This window comes from Seriola lalandi, unplaced genomic scaffold, assembly GCF_002814215.2.
Source record: "Seriola lalandi dorsalis isolate HSWRI2012SDOR001 ecotype SW California unplaced genomic scaffold, Sedor1 jcf7180002054337, whole genome shotgun sequence".
In the NCBI taxonomy this organism is placed as follows: Eukaryota; Metazoa; Chordata; class Actinopteri; order Carangiformes; family Carangidae; genus Seriola; species Seriola lalandi.
The window spans coordinates 1,236,792-1,254,676 of record NW_019524890.1 but is presented as its reverse complement, the minus strand read 5'-3'; the positions used below and the strand labels follow the sequence as shown (position 1 = coordinate 1,254,676).

Sequence of the window (17,885 nt, the reverse complement as noted above, 5' to 3'; positions counted from 1 at the left end):
AATGTCATAATAACGTCATAGTATCGTAAGTCATAAAAAATCATAATATAGTAAGGCATATATATATATACCTATACATATATATATATATATATATATATATATATATATATATCTATATATATCTATATATATATATATATATATCTATATATATAGATATATATATATAGATATAAGGTTTCGTGGGGCATTTGAAGCGCACTTCGGGGCCCCTTGGTGGCTGCGGGGGTCCTAAGCAGCCGTTTAGTTGACTTATGCCTTTGGCCGGCCTTGAGTTGAAAGCACATGTTACACATGCACTCTCTTTCTGTTTTTGACCACTTGCTGTAGTTAATTTCATCTGGACCAGGATAACGATGTTGAGACAAAGCTGCAGTCACTGGAAGTCATTTTCCTCCCTCAACTGCCTGCCCTGGCTATCTTGCTTCTTGTTATGCACTGCCACTCTCTTGAGCACAGGTAAGAATAACAAACACATGAGCTCAAAAACACAAGACAACACAGCCATACAGTCAACACTGTCTATTCTCTGTGTTATCTACTAAACTACTCCACTGTATTTCATGACACTGGCATTGAGTAAGTACAAATGATCATCAGCTTCATGTCTCATCTCTGCTGAGCTTTAGGCCTCAGTGGTATGACATAGTGCATGTGTTACTATGGTGCTCACAGTCCATCCAATCAGGCTTTGAGATTATGCCTCCAGATGACTGTTGTTGACTCCCGAGATTTGAGCCCATATGTTTTTCCTTTTCTCTTGAGGTTGTGGCTTTTAATTCAAATGCACATTTAATATGACACATGTATATTTTTTTTATGTGTTATGTATCTGGAATGAATGCCCTGCACGGTTTAATGACTTTTCTTTTACTGTACAATATGCTTCTAAAACTAATATATATATATATATAACAGTTATTGAAAATATTGAAGATACACATAAAGTCAGATAAAATCATCTTCAATTGAATACTTTATGTAATGTCCTTTGCAGTCAATGACTGTCTAAAGTCTTCTACCCATAGACATCAGCAGACACTTATCTTCCCTGGTGATGCTCTCCCTTCACTGCAGCCACCTTCAGCACATGCTTGTTGTGTGATCTCTGTCTTTAGTCTGGTCTTCAGCAGGTGGACTGCAGCTCAATCAGATTGATCAGGTGACTGACTCTATCAGTCAAAGATATTCCACCTCCTCACCCTGAAAAGTGCATTGGCCCAAATCTTTATGGATGGATGATGAAATGTCATCCGATGATTTTTGATGCATTTCCTGTTGCTTCCGTCAGTTGTGAGATCATCAATATGCCAGTGTGCATGTTGAGAGAGAACCAGCAACCTTGTTTGACAGACAAGGTGGTGGTTTTGGGTCACAAGCTCTTCCTGTTCTCTCTCCACCCTTCCCTCTTTCCATTATTTGTATTTCTGTTTCATCAGTCCCCCGTAGGCCTTTGTTCTAGAAATGTACTTGTTTATTTTCATATGTTTCCGTGAACTCCTGCCTGGCCTTTCTGTTCTTGACGCTTAGCAGGAGTCTGCATATTGTGGTGAATCCTCTGAGGTTGAGGTCACAAAGCCTCCACTTGATCGTTGACAAGGAAACATGTCCACCAGGCACCCACATCCTCTAGAGCATGTGTGACTCGCAGTGCTGTCATAAAGGGATTTTTCTTCACCATGCAAATGATTTTCCTGGTGCTCCACAGTTCCCCAGCTTGTTTACCATTCTCTAGTTTCCCTGCTTTTAGTTTCCATACCCAACTGTTGATTTTAGTCAAAACTAACTACCTTTGATATGTACATTTTCAGACACATTATCTTCTTCACTCTGGTCATCTATTTACTCCTCGTATTGACAGACTGCTCTAAATGACAGCTCTCAATCAGCTCTGAGGCACGTGTGAATTCTTTTGTCCATGACCTAACGTTGAAAAGATGCACGGCTGCCTATGAAACATTCAGCAGCCAGGTGTCCAATTACTTTTGAACCCTCGCAATTGGGGCACTCCGTGATAAAAAGGGCGCTATTTCACACATAGTTCATTCAATATTGATGTAAACCGAATCAAATTAAAGCTTGGCTCTTTAATGTAGTGTCCATTATTTTATTTCAAACTGAATGCACTGAAGCACAGAGCCTGAAGAACAAAAACTGTTCAGCACACATTTAACCTCTGACTCTATTTTTTTATTTTTTTATTATTTGAAGTGCAGCTTATTGAGCTCTTTTTGCATTATAAGCACTGTATGAAATGGGTCTTAAAAAGCTCCTAATATCATTCCTCTAAATCCCTTATATATTCCTGAGTGGAATTTGGCTACAGCTGCTATGTTTGTGTTTTTTATTGCTTTCTTAGTTAGGCATCCTTTGAAAAAGAATCTGAATTAATATTAAACCTATCCATAAAAACTGTGTGCATGGAAACCACGCACTGTGATTCAGTGAATGTATAAAAATAATACTTATCCTTGAGGATTAAAAGCAGGGATTAAGAAACAGCCGATATGTGACTGTGATTAATTTTAAAGACTTGTCTGAATTTCTGAAGAGTTGAGGTGTGCACGAGGGATGCAGGTGACGTCTACGGGCCCACAGACCATCCAGGTGGCTGAGGGAGAGGGCGTGACATTGGGCTGCAGGTACACGCCGGGCACCCTTGACACCGGAGAACTTGACATCGAATGGTCTGTGCTCAGTCCAGACACCACACAGAAAGATCAGATGGTAAGAAGCTGAACAAGAATGATGCAAATCATACTATAAATCTATTTTTAGTGTCTCATATATGTGGATTATAAAGCAGAATTCATCAACTTGCAATCATGTTCTAGGTACCAACAATTTCCCAAAAAATATTATTCAAGGATTTTATTCAATTTGGTGCTAATTGTACAGAAAATATAAAAAACTAGAAAGAAAAGATCTAACTTTTCATTTATTCTTGGAACTGTATTCTTCATATATGCTGAAGACATATATGCTATTAGAGCTGGGGCATTCCACTCTATCTTAAAAAGATCTCTTCAAGACTCATCTCTTCCTGGAGCACATCCTCTCCTCACACCCCTAACAGTAATATGCCTAACTGGCACTTACTCTGCACTTTCGGTGCACTTCTTTACCTGATCTCCTTGCACTTTGCCTTATTGAACAGATTTAGTACTCAGTACTTCCTTCAAGGTCTCCTACTGCACTGAAGCCTCAGTGTTGTTTCTCACTTGTAGGTCGTCTGCCGTATGAGTAAAAGTAAATGTAAGATGTATTAATGTATTTTTGTATTTTCAGTTAACCTGCTGTGCACTGACTAAAAAAGACTCTGTAGGTCCAGAAGAAAGGCAAAACAACTAGATTAACATAAAGGCTAGAAACCACTATACAACCTCAGTCTCTAAGCATCTCTAAAACATCTAATCCATTCAGATTTCACACCACATTGCAAATTCTTAACCCCATGTGACGTGCTTGTGCCTCTATTAGTCTAAATCAGAATTCAGTCCAGGAGACTGGAGTGTGGATGAAGTCCAACCACCTTCTTAATTTCACAGGAATTAGTTGTTTATCCCATTTGCCTTTTAAATTAAATAAGTCATCAGTGTTGGAGACTTGCAAGGAGGTTTTTTTCCTCCTCATCTCTGCCCTCAGGAAGAGAACATTTATAAGGATTGACCAGGGGCTGTTGTAGACAAGTGACCAATATAAATGACTGGTTCTTGTGCAAATTGAATACTTGAACAGCACTTTCCTTTTCAATTCTTTACTGTAGACAAATAAAAAATGTTTACCCACTGCAAACTTAAAAGCTGCCTTCATATATTTTTGGCCACTAGAGGGCAGAAAAACTCAAAACTTAGCTGTCATATCACTAGCAGATTGTTAGCAGATAATTAGCTATTTACAAAATCCAGCAGACAGGAAAAAACATTATCGTTCCAGTGAGACAGCAACATTAGCATTCATCTGGGGCTGTATGTCTGCACTCCTGATCTATGTTAGTCCACTATATACTGTCTGTAATGTCTCTATATTACACATTCTTCACCAGCTCTGCTTTTTGGTGCTGAGTGGGTAGTGTACAGTATGATTACCAGAGCTTGTTTACTGAAGACAGCTGCTTGTTGCTGCTGGAAACAAGGTTGACATGTTGGGAGGCTGAACTGCACAGTAAATGTGCCAAAAAATCAAAACAATGAGCTAAAAGAGACCAAAACTTTCAGTAGAACTGCAGAGTTGGTGGTAATTCTCGATGGGTTTGGCACCTCTTTACCATTGCATTTAGTCATTTGTAAAGTAATGCATCTCTAATAAGTGTCATTCACGGTCATTTGTTGCTCAGATTTCTTTTTTTCATTATTTTCCCCTCAGTTGATGTCCTATAGCAGCGGCACTAAATATCTCCATGGGAACCACGCTCTGGCAAAAGGGTTCAGCTTCACTGCTCCCGACCCCTCGATGGGTGACGCCTCACTCTCAATCGCTCTGCTGTCACCTGCACACAGTGCGACATACCAGTGTAAAGTGAAGAAATCACCTGGAGTCGACATGCGCAAGGTGTCACTGGTGGTAATGGGTAAGACCGGGCTTGGGTCGAATGCTGGGGTTAACACATGTCACCTGACTGCCTTATATATGGCCATCACGTCTGACAGCTGTGTTATTGTTTGGTTTTATGGGAAAAGCAGCTGCACAATTTACTTTTGATATTGTGGGATGCCTATTGCAGTTTGCAAAAGAAAATTTCAGGGTACCTCCTATCAGGTATGGTTTTATCTTTTAAGACTACTACAAGATTACTGCAATATATATGGAATATACTCATTAGTGGTTTGTGGAGGTCAGTTTTGTTAAAGGTCGCATAGATGTCAGCAAAAACTCAGATAATGGTTTTCTCAGTGTCTACAGTTATAAAAGACTTTTGACAGTCAAGCTTTTGTTCTGTAAAAGAAATATTATTTAACGAGAAATTGCTCCTTAATTTTAGGTCAAATGGTGCAATTTTCTCTAGTGCTTAACCCATTCATTCTGAAAAAGACTAAAGCTCTACATGACTTGGAACAATACATTACAAAGACACATCAACCAAAACTCTACCTTTGCTATTTTTATTCCTGTTTAACAGTTTCCCACCTCTCGCTGAGCAGACAGAGATGGAGGCCTTGACAGAGGAAGCTGTGGTCACAGTTTTGACCACAGCGATTAGATGAATTAACTGAAGGAATGAACTGTAAGATGTCTTTGTCTGAGACTGAAACCGATACAGGATAAGCAGTTGATGAGAGACTGAAAAAGGTGATAGTAATTTGAAATAACACTTCAATTAGAACCATTTTTTGTGTCTTCAGTCCTAGGATTTGCCAGAGAAGTAAAGTACTTTACTTGATTCTAGTCCAACTCACTTTGTTTGAAGAGCCTGAGTAGTAGCTCGGGTGGAAGAAGGTCACCTCATTGGCAGATTTATTTATTATGACTTTAATCCTGAATACTGTATCAAATAAGTTCCTACAGTGATGTTTCACGATTGAGCAAATATCAGACTCCGTTAAAAAAATGTATTCTGTTGAAACTACAAGGATGGAAATGTGGTCCCTCAGAATATATAGTTTTAAAGGGGGAGTTTAGAGCTTTGTAGTAAGTTTTCTTAAAGCAACTCATTTTATGTTCAGTCAAAGCTGCAGGTAATCAGAGCTCTGATTTTTATTTCTCTATAACTTCACTGAACTTAATCAATTACTGTAATTTGATTAACAAAAGATACAGTACTGCACATGAAACCCTTATGCAAATGTCATGTATATATATATATATATTTGAATATATATATATTGAATATATGTACATATGAAATACAAATATGTATGTAAAAATGACACATAAAACCTATTAGAACTTGGAACAATTTCAAAAATGGACATAAATGTCTAGCCGATACAAATATGTATGTTTATGTGTGCATACTTATATTGGCGACATATGTTACAAAAAAGTCTATCTACCCCAAAGCCTGTCAATAGGCTATATGTTGATATTATATAAAGTTAGTCCCAAAAGTCTGAGACTATTTTCCTAAAATGGGATTTTTTTTTTTTTTTAATTCATATGGTAAATATATTTTGTCACATGTTATACCATATAAAAAAATCATCATATAATATATTTTTTATATATGTACATATACAAGTTTGAATAAACTTTTATCTCCATATATCCAGAAGATGTACATATGTGATAATAATATATCACCATATAGGTGACATATATGACATCATCACTCTGGATATAGGGACATATATGTCATATATTACACTTCTGTATGGGCTTGTCCTTTTTGTTCATTTTTTCAGGACTTTTATACCAGTAAGTCTCCAGAATTTAATTTTTATTAAGGTTAATATTATACGAGGCTGCTTGGAACAGAAATAGTTCAAAAAAAATAATAATAATAATTATGTGGACACGTCTGATGACTGATTTAATGTTTGTTTCACTTTAAAATGACCCAAACAGCCTAATGTGGCCAATTATATCCAAAAATAAAACCCTTAGCCTAAATCACCTTCATCGAGCTCAGTTTCAGCAGGTTTACAAGCGTCCAGTGCTGGAGGCCTCGACTTTGGAGCTTGTTCAACAAATCATTTCCTAGACGAAACAGATTTTTTGATCAACTGATGCATTTATTTTGCATAATCAGAGGGACAACTGACTTGTTAGAGCTAAATTATTTCTTAGTTCTCTACTCTCACACTGACTTTTAACACTCGGCTTGATACAAAAGCTGTATGAGATGAAACAAGCACCTTGTTAAATAATTATCCATACCAAAAGCCTCATACGGCAGCCAACAGCCAACAGCTGTTTTCATGCTGACAGCAAACTGAAAGTGGTTTTATAGACCGGGCTGTTTGTATGATCCTGAACAGGATAAGTGGTAATGAAAATGTGTGAATGACTGGATGGTTGGATTTCTTTGTGTTCCTTCTACTTTACTTTTACACATTGAGATGACCACACTCAAATGTGTGAAATGTTGCAGGGGAAACGACCTTCAAATCTTTTAATGTTAATCAACCTCACCTTAATCAATACCAGTTTCTATCCTTTTTCACCCTTTCAGAACAGTGTTGGGTTTAAGCTCAGTCATCATGAACTCATCAAGCATTCATCCCCCATCAAGCATTCATCCCATAACAATGATGATGACGAAGGCATTCATTTTAAGATGCCTCAAATTGTTTTTTTCACTTATCTTATATGGTGTAAATTCCGTTTTTTCCAAGCATCACAATGTTCCTCCTATTCCATCCTGAAGCTATTAAGCTGTAGTGTTTTTTTTTTTGTTTTTAAGAAACAGGATGGAAATGACAGCATAAAATTTATCCATTTGTTGTATGGTTTTAGTGAAGCCGTCTGCGCCTAAGTGCTGGGTGGAGGGAGGGGAGCTGGTTGGCGAGGCTGTGGCGCTGCACTGCCAGTCTGCAAAAGGCTCCACTCCCTTAAAATACACGTGGAGGAGGGAAAGCGCAGGCCCCGTCCCTGCTACAGCCACACAGAGTAAGTGTGACCTCTGCTGACGTCACAATGCTACTACACATCAAAGAGAACATGTATGTGTAGGTGTGTGTGTGTGTGCATGTGTTTGTGTGTGTGTCTGTGTGTTGGGCTGTGGGCTGGAGATGTGTGGTTCTGTATTTGATTCTGTGTGAGCAATACTCAATGAACATCTTCTTCTTTTCCAATGTACAGTATGTGCTTATTATTTTTATTTTCAAAGAGAAGGGGATCATCATTTATTCTCATTATTCAAATGAAAACCATCCAGAATAATAGAAAATATCATCAGGAAATAATGATTTGCAGAACTCCATTGCAAGGAGCATCAATAGCAGCTTTTTGATTTCTTCTTATTTCCTGAGATGTTCTCGACGTCATTTACTGTATACTGCATTGATTGGTGTCCTCCTGCAATGGAAAACACATGTAGTTTTGGCTGCCTGCAGACATAATGGGTGAAAATCTATGTGAACACAAACAAATCTACATATTTTCATGAAAAATCATAAAATACCAAAAACAACAAGCTTGAAAAAGCCTTAAAGGAGCTATTTGTAAGTTTTTTAATGGCTACATAGCCAGTGTTAGCATTAACAGCTGCTTACTTACTAGTCTAGAATAAATTTTGCGAGTTCAGTATCAAACTTCATTCCTTCACTCGCCAAGAGCTGTCTCGATTGATGGAAATCAGCGTTAATGTTAACTCTTGTCTCTATCACATATTTTCTTTAAATGAAGTTAGCATGCACGTCTCGTCGCTTTTCGATAGCGACGATGCAACTCACTGTAGCCTCCAAACTGCCCTGCAGACGTAGCACTGCTCAGAGGGCGTATTATAAATACAACGATGACCAAAGCTTTCATCAAGCGACAATCACCACCAGCCACTCATGTTCCCCATCATCAATCAGAGAAAAAGTATAAATAACCCCATTAAATTATTCTTCATGTAGAAAAACCCACCTACTGTTTATTTCATTTCAGGCTCTTGTATGCGCAACGTGTACTGCATGTGTTAATCTATGCTTGTGCATGCCTCTCTCTCTCTCTCAGACAGTGTGACTGGGGAGCTGAAAATCAGCAACCACTCGCAGAGCTTTGCAGGAATCTACCGTTGTGAGGTGAACAATGCTGTTGGAGCCGAACACTGCAAGATCAACCTGAGAGCGAATAAACGTAAGGGAATGCACACACCCCCGCGCAGAATGGCTGCTGTTGACAAACATCATGCATGACACACTCACGTGGTCGTGAAAGACCTAGATTTCATCCTCTTAAGTCGTCTCTCTTTGTAGTTGTGCCACAATCTCTTCATTGCTCCACTTCTCACACACACACACACACACACACACACACACAGAAACACTGCAGGTTTTAATCACACTGCTCAGTAACATCGGTGAATCATCCTTATTATGTCGTTTAGACATGAGGTCACAGTCAATGGCAAAAAGTAACTTTATTCACAGAAGTTTTTAGCCATCCACTTGTCATCATTTCACTTTGTCAGAGTAATCATTTCAGCATTACACACTCATGAGTAATGCTGCAATGATTTGTGTGTCGACAGTCTTTAACAGCTTTAGCAGGCGTGAATGAAATATGAAAAAAAGGCTGATTAAAAGCACCTCATCAGCTTTGATTAGTTGACAAGAGTGTGCAAATTTAAAATAAAACTCCCTTAAAGGAGGACAGTCCATGTACAGTAATACCTGTGAACAGCTCTGAACAAGACCAGAAACCAGAAGACATACCAGAGCTGTCTCACAGGGGAATGAATCTGGTGACTGTGAGAGCAGCATTAGGGAGTACAGTCAGTGATTCAGCATACCATTATAGAATAAATCATCCCTGGACTCAGACTCAAACAAGCGCACTGCATTCTGTGGATCCATAAAATGAGTTTGTCTTTGTGTGCCTCCTGATCTGTGGAGCAGACCTCCGTCTTACATCTTGTCGAGTCCATAACTCAAAGTCTCAGTGCTCAGATTTTTGGCTTTAGGCAGGGAACCATTCATTTTCATTTCAAGTGCAGTGTGCCATCCTAGAACAGAGGTTCCAGCCCTGAGGCTCAGAAAAACGCTCACAAAGAATTTGCAAGATGATTAATGAGAATATATAGAATAAGAAGAAGTTTTTATATATATATATATTACTTTTCTAGGATGTTTGATGTGTTTCTTGTGATAAATTGGTTAATTATTTGAAACATATATTTTGAAACATTTAAAAAATGAAAGTCTGAGTAGAAAACATTGTGTTTTTGTCATTATTTGGCTGAGCTGCTCACATATCTCTATCCAGTGAAAACTGGATGTATCTTCATATTTTTACATTTCTGCTAAAGAATGCCTAAGAACTATTGCAATAGCGAATGAATACAGACATTTTCAGAAATATGCTATTTTGCTTTTTGCCTAGAGGTAGGCTAAATGTGAAAGGCCAAAAACTAGTCGGGCTGCTGTCCAGATAATGTGTAGGAAGTTACTGCTCCAATTGAAAAATTTAATAACCTCCTGTAAAAAACACAATGTGATGTTTTGACACTCTGATGTTTGTATGGATAACAACTAACAAATGAGATATAATGTGTTAATTAGTTGGCTTTATTTAATTTTGTTACATCAGGACAGAGCTAGGGTAGATATAATTCAATTTTTGGTCTTTGTTAGCAAAGCTTTGTTGGCTTTGTTTGTAAGCTAACAAAGCTTGTTAGCTTAGCTAGCAGTCCACTGGCATTTCAAATGTAGTGCGCAGATGATCTTCTCATCTAAGTCTTGGCAAGAAAGCAAATAAGGATATTTTCCCAAAATGTTGAACTATTCCTGTAAAACAAGGTTGTGTTTTAAAAGACAGAAAAAGAAAAAAAAAACTTTTTGGTGGTGAATGATTTTCAGTGGGTAAAGACAATACAACCTGTACTGAGGGGTTGTGAGAAGACATTATTTAACTTTAGAGAGTCATAAGCCAGGAGAGTTAGGAATTACTACACTGGACAATAAACAGTACAATGGTTTCTTCACACTTCTTTTCTATCACAGAGCTTTTGAAATAATTCCTTGTTATTCATACTGATTTTCCAGCTCCAAACAGAGCAGCTGTGATAGTCGGCACCGTCGTGGGCTCTCTGCTCCTCCTCATCATCCTGCTGGTAATAATCGGACTTCTTTACTGGAAGCTGAACAGCAGATATCACAATGACAAGGAGTTCTCCAATGAGATCAGGTACTGTACAGCACTGTAGCAGAGGCAGCAGGGCAGACTTATAAAGATGCTGGCAGCTTGATAGTTAGATTACTGTGCTGCTGAAAGGAAAGAACAAATCCACACATTCGGTCTGGCAAGTTTCTCCTGGTCCTCCTTTATCTCCAAAAAATCCCATGAGTAAGAAATTTCTGCCTTTGTTAGTGTTGAGTAGTCTTGTTAGCTTATTTTAAAGGTTATGAATGTTTGGATATTATGTGCACTGCAGATTTTTATATATGCATAAAGTAGGGATAATAAGATGTTTTCGGCTTCATGAGACACAAAATAAAAAAAAAAGAATAAGAACCATCATCAAAAGCACGACATCAACAACTGAACTTTAAAAGACAGAGGCAATTATGAATGTGCATTACAGGATACAAAACAACACACTTCAAAGCCATTTGGTAACGAATAGAAACAAAATCCTAGACTTGAGTTAAAATCAGCAGAGAAATATGTAAATACAACATGAATAGAAATGGAAAAAAGAAACGTTTCAATTCTAGACCCCTTAGACAGGGCTCCTCCAAATGTTATGATTTCATTTTATTTTGCCATGTGCACAATCTCTCCACCATTTAATTATGCAGAGAGCGTCATCTGCAGTCTAATACGAAGCATCTCGTTGTGCAGAACAATTTAATGAAATCCTGAAGAAAATCTGGGGTTTTATGTGAAGAGTGCAAAAGCAAACTGATTTTCTTCAGATATATTGATGCAAATATAATTGCTGACATTGTAAGTATACATCAGTTCTGGCGTACACTTCCACTGAAAGTCGAGAGTGAGTGGGATTCATTAAAAGTTACAAACCCTTTCTTCTTGTTGATCGTCTCCATCTCTCTTTAGAGTTGGAAACACAAGAAGCTTTCTAGTGTCAACAAACCCTCCTGGGGGTTCTTGTCTCAGGCTTGCAGCATTCATATACTGTTTATGTATGTCATTTAAATTAAAGTTTGTACTCAGCTTTCAGTACATACAATTAAACATAGTGGACATACTGCATTTAAATCCAATTATGTGTTAAAGGAAAAGATTGACATGGAAAATAATGTTATTTGCTTTCTGCCAGAGTTAGATGAGAAGATCGATATCATATATGCCCATTAAATATGAAGCCAAAGCTAGGGGATATTTAGCTTAGCTTAGCATAAATACTTGAAACAAAGGGAAACACTTAGCTGCTAGCACCTCTAAAGCTCATGAACCGTCATTCCTTGTCTGTGCACAAAAAGCGTAAAATTACTATCTACCATTTTATTGGGGTTATGTGCCTCACAATTTTTTTTCTTTTTCAGCAGAGACTCAAGGAGTTGCTGTGCCTGGCAAAGAAACAGTCAGACACATTAAACCCCCATTAAATAGTGCATTGTGTTTCTACACTTTGTTTTTTCTACGAAATTAACAAATGAGATACAACGCATTGACTCTAGAGGTGCTAGTAGTCATAGTTTGTTAGTTGAACAGAGACATGCTAACTAAGCTAAGCTAAATGGCGGCTTAGCTTTATATTTCACGAAAAGATATGAGAGTGGTTTTCGTCTAACTCCAATAATAATGCATTTCCCAAAATGCAGAACAATTCATGATCACCTTGTTGCATCAATAGGAAACATGGCAACAACTGACACTTTACTCCAATGAGACACACAGGTTTTACTCTCTCTGCCTTCTCATACATTGCATTCTTGCAATTTTATTGTGCACTATTGCACAAATGTAAATAGAAACATCTCACGTTCTGCTTTTTTTATAACAGACCCCACATTTGGAATTCGTAGGAGTTGTCAGAGAGAAAGAAAAAAAAGAAAATGACTGCTGTTGTTCATTTTGTTAAGAAAGTGAGAATTAGTTTGAGGTATGAGAGTTAAAAAGCTGAGTTACTGTCTTAGCAGGAAACCCTCTTTTGAGTAAATGAACCATATAAACAAGAACAAATAGTCCTATTTTGTCTGGTTTGGAGTTCAAACCCTGCTCTTCACAGACTCTTCTGCACAAATTCAAAAGAAGAGTTTAAATGTAATGTTTCCCCAAACAGCAGAGTCTGCAAACAACAGTTATGCTACCACACACACACACACACACACAAAGTATGTTTCTACAGCATGAGAAAAATCTAGCAGTTACATAAGTATGTTGTGACAAACTGTCTTTTCTCAAGTGGAATTTTTCAATTTTACTTTCATATAAGGCTGGCAGCACAGTTTGCCCTCTGCCCTGTGAATATATACAGGCTTGTGCAAAAAAAAACAATTTCAGGAATGCATATCAGTGTCAGTCAAGGCCACCTTCAAATGTTTACATACCTCTCAGAATAAAATAGTAGAGATCAACAGATTTCATGCCTAGATGTACTTTGTTGTTGTTTTAAAAAAAAACATTTGCTGAGGTCAAACAGTATTCTATAAAACTCAAGTATTCTAGTTGAGGTGCTTTACATAAGGAAAAGGAATACATTACAACAACATTTAAAATGTATTAATGTATTTATAAGTAGAATGAAATAAAATAAAATGAAAACAGTCCAAAACAAAAACATGACTTTAAGACTTAATGCTATTTTAGTGCTTTGATAACTCAATCTGTTTCATCATTGTGAAGGTCCAGGGAAAACGTCTGTTTGAAAAAGTGTGTGATGGTTGTGTTTGGTTTGAACCCAAGAGTACATGCTGGCAAACAGCAATTACAGTAACTCAGGTGGCTGCCTTTGAAGGATAGATTAGGTCATGAGTCTTTCAAACCCAGTTTGTATAGGTGCGTGCTGAATCCTCAAAGGAAAAGATCAAAAATCAAGAGTAGCACAGCGCTCCACTTAAATTGTGTGTTAATGCATCGCATGGTCGTTTCAGGCAGCCACTCTTCATCGGTGTGCAAACGGGCAACAGTGTTACAATGAAGCATAGGTGAGCTGTATAAGAGAGTCAAGCACAATGTAGCCAATAGGTGCACTCATATTCCAAATACAGCAATAGCAAGGAAGCACTGCAACAAATCAAACAAACCTAAGCATAAATCATGTTACAAAGATCATATGACATATTACAAACAGTAGGGCAATGAAAAATATTCATTCATGTTAGATGGCTTTGTCACACTAGATTTAAACTAATGGTGAACATAGTAAAAATTACCTAAGCAACATCAGCATGCTAGCATTGTCATTGTAAGAATGTTAGCATGCTGATGGTAGCCTTTAGCTCAAAGCACCACTGCTACTTGACTGCTATCATAGCTGTATGCTCGTTTGGTCTTGCTACTTTAGTGGCTTAAATTTGAACACACTAAAGATAATGACTTCATTTGCTTTCCTTTTATGTACAGCATGGTGGTTGGTTTACTTAAGGTAACTAAGCTGACTGCTTCCACCATAGTGGATACGAGGACATTCATTATTTCAATCTAAATCCTTTCTGGCAATAAAATGTTCTCATTGTAGCTATTTGTTTGAGACAATAAAAAAAAGCAGATTAAGTTCTTGCCGTGATGTTTCTTTTCTAACACGACTTTTAAGTTTCAAAGTTCTCAAAACGGGCTACGGATAAAATGGGATGACTATTATCAAATGGCAAATTACCCTTTTTCTGCTTCAAATCATTTGATAAGAACACAGTTTACAAGTGGTGGACATCTAATTCAGGGACAAAACTCTACAATCCATGTTTGTGAGTATCCAATATTTCACATTTTATTCTCACTTGTAGGTTTATAAGCTATTGAGCAACACTACTTTAGTTGAGATCTCTCTGGAAGAGTGCAAACTATGCAACCAGTTGAAACAGGTAGCGTGGTGCACTTAGCTTCAAACAGAAAGCCCTGGTTCAGGCTCTTTGTTGGTCCTCTCATGACGTAAATCAGTGAATAGCATGTACAATATTGAGCTGCTCAAGGGGCAATGTTTTTCGACTGACCTCCAGTCCTGACATCGCTGAGAGGATTTCTCCTTTTGCACATAAACAATGTCTATCAAAAAATTTTGGAGTTGTGGTTCATATGAAGTTGAAAACAGCCCACATCCTTTCAAAGTAGATGTCGATATGGGAGCAGTGTCAGTGTGGGAGGACAGAGAAGCACTTCAAGCCACAATCCTGATACGGGCTTCTCCATATCAGTGACATACAGGAGTTAAACTCTCTTCACATGAACATGACATTGTTGAGAAAGGCTCATAAGGGAGAGTTGGAAAAGCATACCAATCTGAGCCACGCAACAATAGTGCCTCTCACATCTGTCACTTCCCAGACTTTTCAAGGTAAACACTGCAGATAGAAAAGTTCAGGGATGAGTCACACAGAGCATTATACCAGTTCAAGTACTCTATTCTCTGCACCGGAAAAAATACATGAATACAGTGAAAAAAATCAGACTCAAGCTTTGCATCAAGAGCTTTAAATGCAATATTGAACGCTAATGTAGAAACAAAGCGTTAACATACACGACAGGCAGACTGGTAGATCGATATGATATCAACAGCTTTTAAGTGTAAACTGTAAAGGGCAGCAATTTTGAACTGTCTCTACTTTTTTGACATGCATAACTTGTCCATTACATCAAACAGCTTCACCTCCATTTTGAAAAATGTCACAACCGATCCGACCACCATCTGTGCTCCTGACTGTAAAGCTGATTACAGCATGATAGAGGTTGAAGTCGGTGTAGATCAAACGTAGTGATGTCTAGCATCTCCTGTAGATCTGGGGTAAGACTTCACTAGCTTACGTCGGCAGTGTCTGAATCAATATAAAGTCACAGCCATTAAAAATACTTGCAGTTAAATTTGTCTGCAGGTTAATTAATTTCAGAACAAACTTCTGTAAAAAGATAAGGCAAATAGCTTCCAGAACAAAACAAGTTTGAAAGGTTAGAAAAACTAGACAATTGATGTTTAATTTGATTTACTTTGGTTTGTTCAATTTCTTGTTTGCAACAGTTCAGTCTTGTTGCATGGCAACACACACACACACACGCACACATACCCAGCCAGGAATCACAGCCTCAAAGACTTGAGGCACATTGTTTCCCATTTCAGCTTAACCAAAGCAAATTTATTCCTTTTACCAGCAAAAATCTGAGTCCTTGGCCTCCACTGACTCCACAGGAGTAGAAAATGCCAAAGTCGATTAGTTGTGCGGGTGTTTCCTTTGACAGAGGAGAAGATCCCAGCTGGTACTGCAAAGTTACATAAATGCAGAATGCAAAGTAGCTTTTAAGCTTGAATGTTGGCAGCGGTGTTGACGAGGGAAGTACTTTCTGCCTCTTGTCAGTGTTTGCTGGTTGAAACCAGCACCAGAGTGATTTTATCCTTCAGTAGAAGAAATGCAGTGAAAGCAGGGTCTCCGTGAGAGTAGGAACTCTTGGGAGGAGCCTTCAACTTAACAAAGACTTCACCTATGGGCAAGACTATTTCACTCAGTAAATACTGTGTATCCACTGTGGATTAATATGGATTAAAACGCACAAAAGTCAACCAAAACTACTTTGTTCTCAGTTATCTGTCATAGAAAATACCACCTTCATGGATGTACAGTGAAAGTAAGTTGTGCTAAAACAATGAATAGATGGTTAGTCACTTGATAATCAATCTTTTAAAGGTCCCTTATTTTAGACTTTTAGAGACTAGACTATTAGACTATTTAGACTTTTAGATTTGAAGTTTTGATATCCATGTTTGTGGTTTTAAGAACCAAAAAAACATCTTAATGTAAATCTCCTCTCTCAGGCTTCTCTCTGGAGCTCTAGTAACAACAAATCGGTGAGCCAATCAGAACATATTCTGATTCGCTGCAGGGGGCATGGCTGAGGGCGGTGACTGTATAGTTGTGACATCACAAACTTACAGAAGTCCTGATGGCTGGTTTTAAGGCTCAGTTTCTGAGCACAGGCTGGACTGAGCACTTTCCCAGTATTAACATAGAACCTAGACCTTTATAATCAAGAAAGACATGGAAATCACAATTCAATGCGGGAAAACAATATTGGACCTTTAACTCATGTGTTAAGAAAACAGTTTCTAGCTTCTACAATTGTGAGAATATGTATCCAGCTTTTCCCTCTTTTTTTCTCTTTTCATATCCCTGTGAGTTTTTATCTGTTGTTCTTGGAAATTTCTCTATTTTGTTAAACTTGTGACTTAATGATTTGAGTATTCACAACCTTAATAATTAGCATGAACTCAGCCAAGTTCAATAAAAATCCTGTATCAAACACCAATTCCCTGAATTCAAATGACTGAACTGACATAATTTCTTCTTAGGTAAAATTCTCTTATGTTGTCGTTTTTTGTCTCTCTGCTCTGCTCCTATCAAACAGGGAGGATGTTCCGCCTCCTGAGAGCCGCCCGGTCAGTCGCCACACGAGCCGGAGCACCAATCAGCACCCACAGGTGACTTACTGTCAGGTGGGTGGGACCGAAGGGAGCTTTTTCAACAAAGGATGTGCACACCCCCACTCGAGCAACAGCTGTACACCAGTCAAATGCACACCAGTAGAATATGACAGCAAGTATGGCTACGCAGTGTGACAGTCACCAACAACAGAGATGAACTGAGAAGCATTAGCTCCCACTGAAATGTTTGAAACTGGATATGTGGAGCAACAACATTTCTGCAGAGTTTAATTAACTGAACTGGAAGCTGTGCAGTGTGATGATTTAATGATAACACTATTCATGTTACTTCCTTTTATAAGAAGTGTTCTTCTTCTATTGCTAGATAATGTAAGCATTGCCATTATTTATCCAACATGCAGGGAGATGTCACTGTGTGTGCAGAAACAGATCTTCAAAATGTATAAAATTAAAAAAAACTCATTATGACAAAGACTAATATCTTATTTTCATTAACTCCAAACTGAAATGAACTGTATTCTTATCATTTGCACTGAAAGATTAAAAAATTCACTCAGTTTTAAAACAAAAGAGAAATATTTATTTCATGATAGACCTCATTTGGAAATACTCAACCTTTCAAAAAAATGTACACAATGAAGTACGTATTTTTTCGAGGATTTACTGACAGGAGTTGACATATCAATAGCCACATGCAATGGGTTTTTTGTCCACTACATAAACAGCGACTAGACCCCCTCCC

At 37.9% G+C, this 17,885-nt stretch overlaps 1 protein-coding gene across 1 annotated transcript; it reads left to right on the top strand.

Moving 5' to 3' along the window:
* Positions 1 to 337: 337 nt before the first annotated feature.
* On the top strand, positions 338 to 17,650 carry vsig8a (V-set and immunoglobulin domain containing 8a). Its single transcript, XM_023407511.2, has 7 exons — positions 338 to 462; positions 2,555 to 2,730; positions 4,369 to 4,573; positions 7,399 to 7,551; positions 8,605 to 8,727; positions 10,635 to 10,776; positions 17,107 to 17,650. The coding sequence occupies exons 1-7, from the start codon at positions 360 to 362 to the stop codon at positions 17,315 to 17,317; spliced, it is 1,113 nt and encodes a 370-aa protein (XP_023263279.1). The 5' UTR covers positions 338 to 359; the 3' UTR covers positions 17,318 to 17,650.
* The last annotated feature ends 235 nt before the right edge of the window (positions 17,651 to 17,885 follow it).

Coding starts and splice junctions, on each gene's coding strand:
- vsig8a (XM_023407511.2), top strand. CDS start 360: ATGTTGAGACAAAGCTGCAGTCACTGGAAGTCATTTTCCTCCCTCAAC. Junction 463..2,554: donor TGCCACTCTCTTGAGCACAG/GTAAGAATAACA, acceptor GAATTTCTGAAG/AGTTGAGGTGTGCACGAGGG. Junction 4,574..7,398: donor GGTGTCACTGGTGGTAATGG/GTAAGACCGGGC, acceptor GTATGGTTTTAG/TGAAGCCGTCTGCGCCTAAG.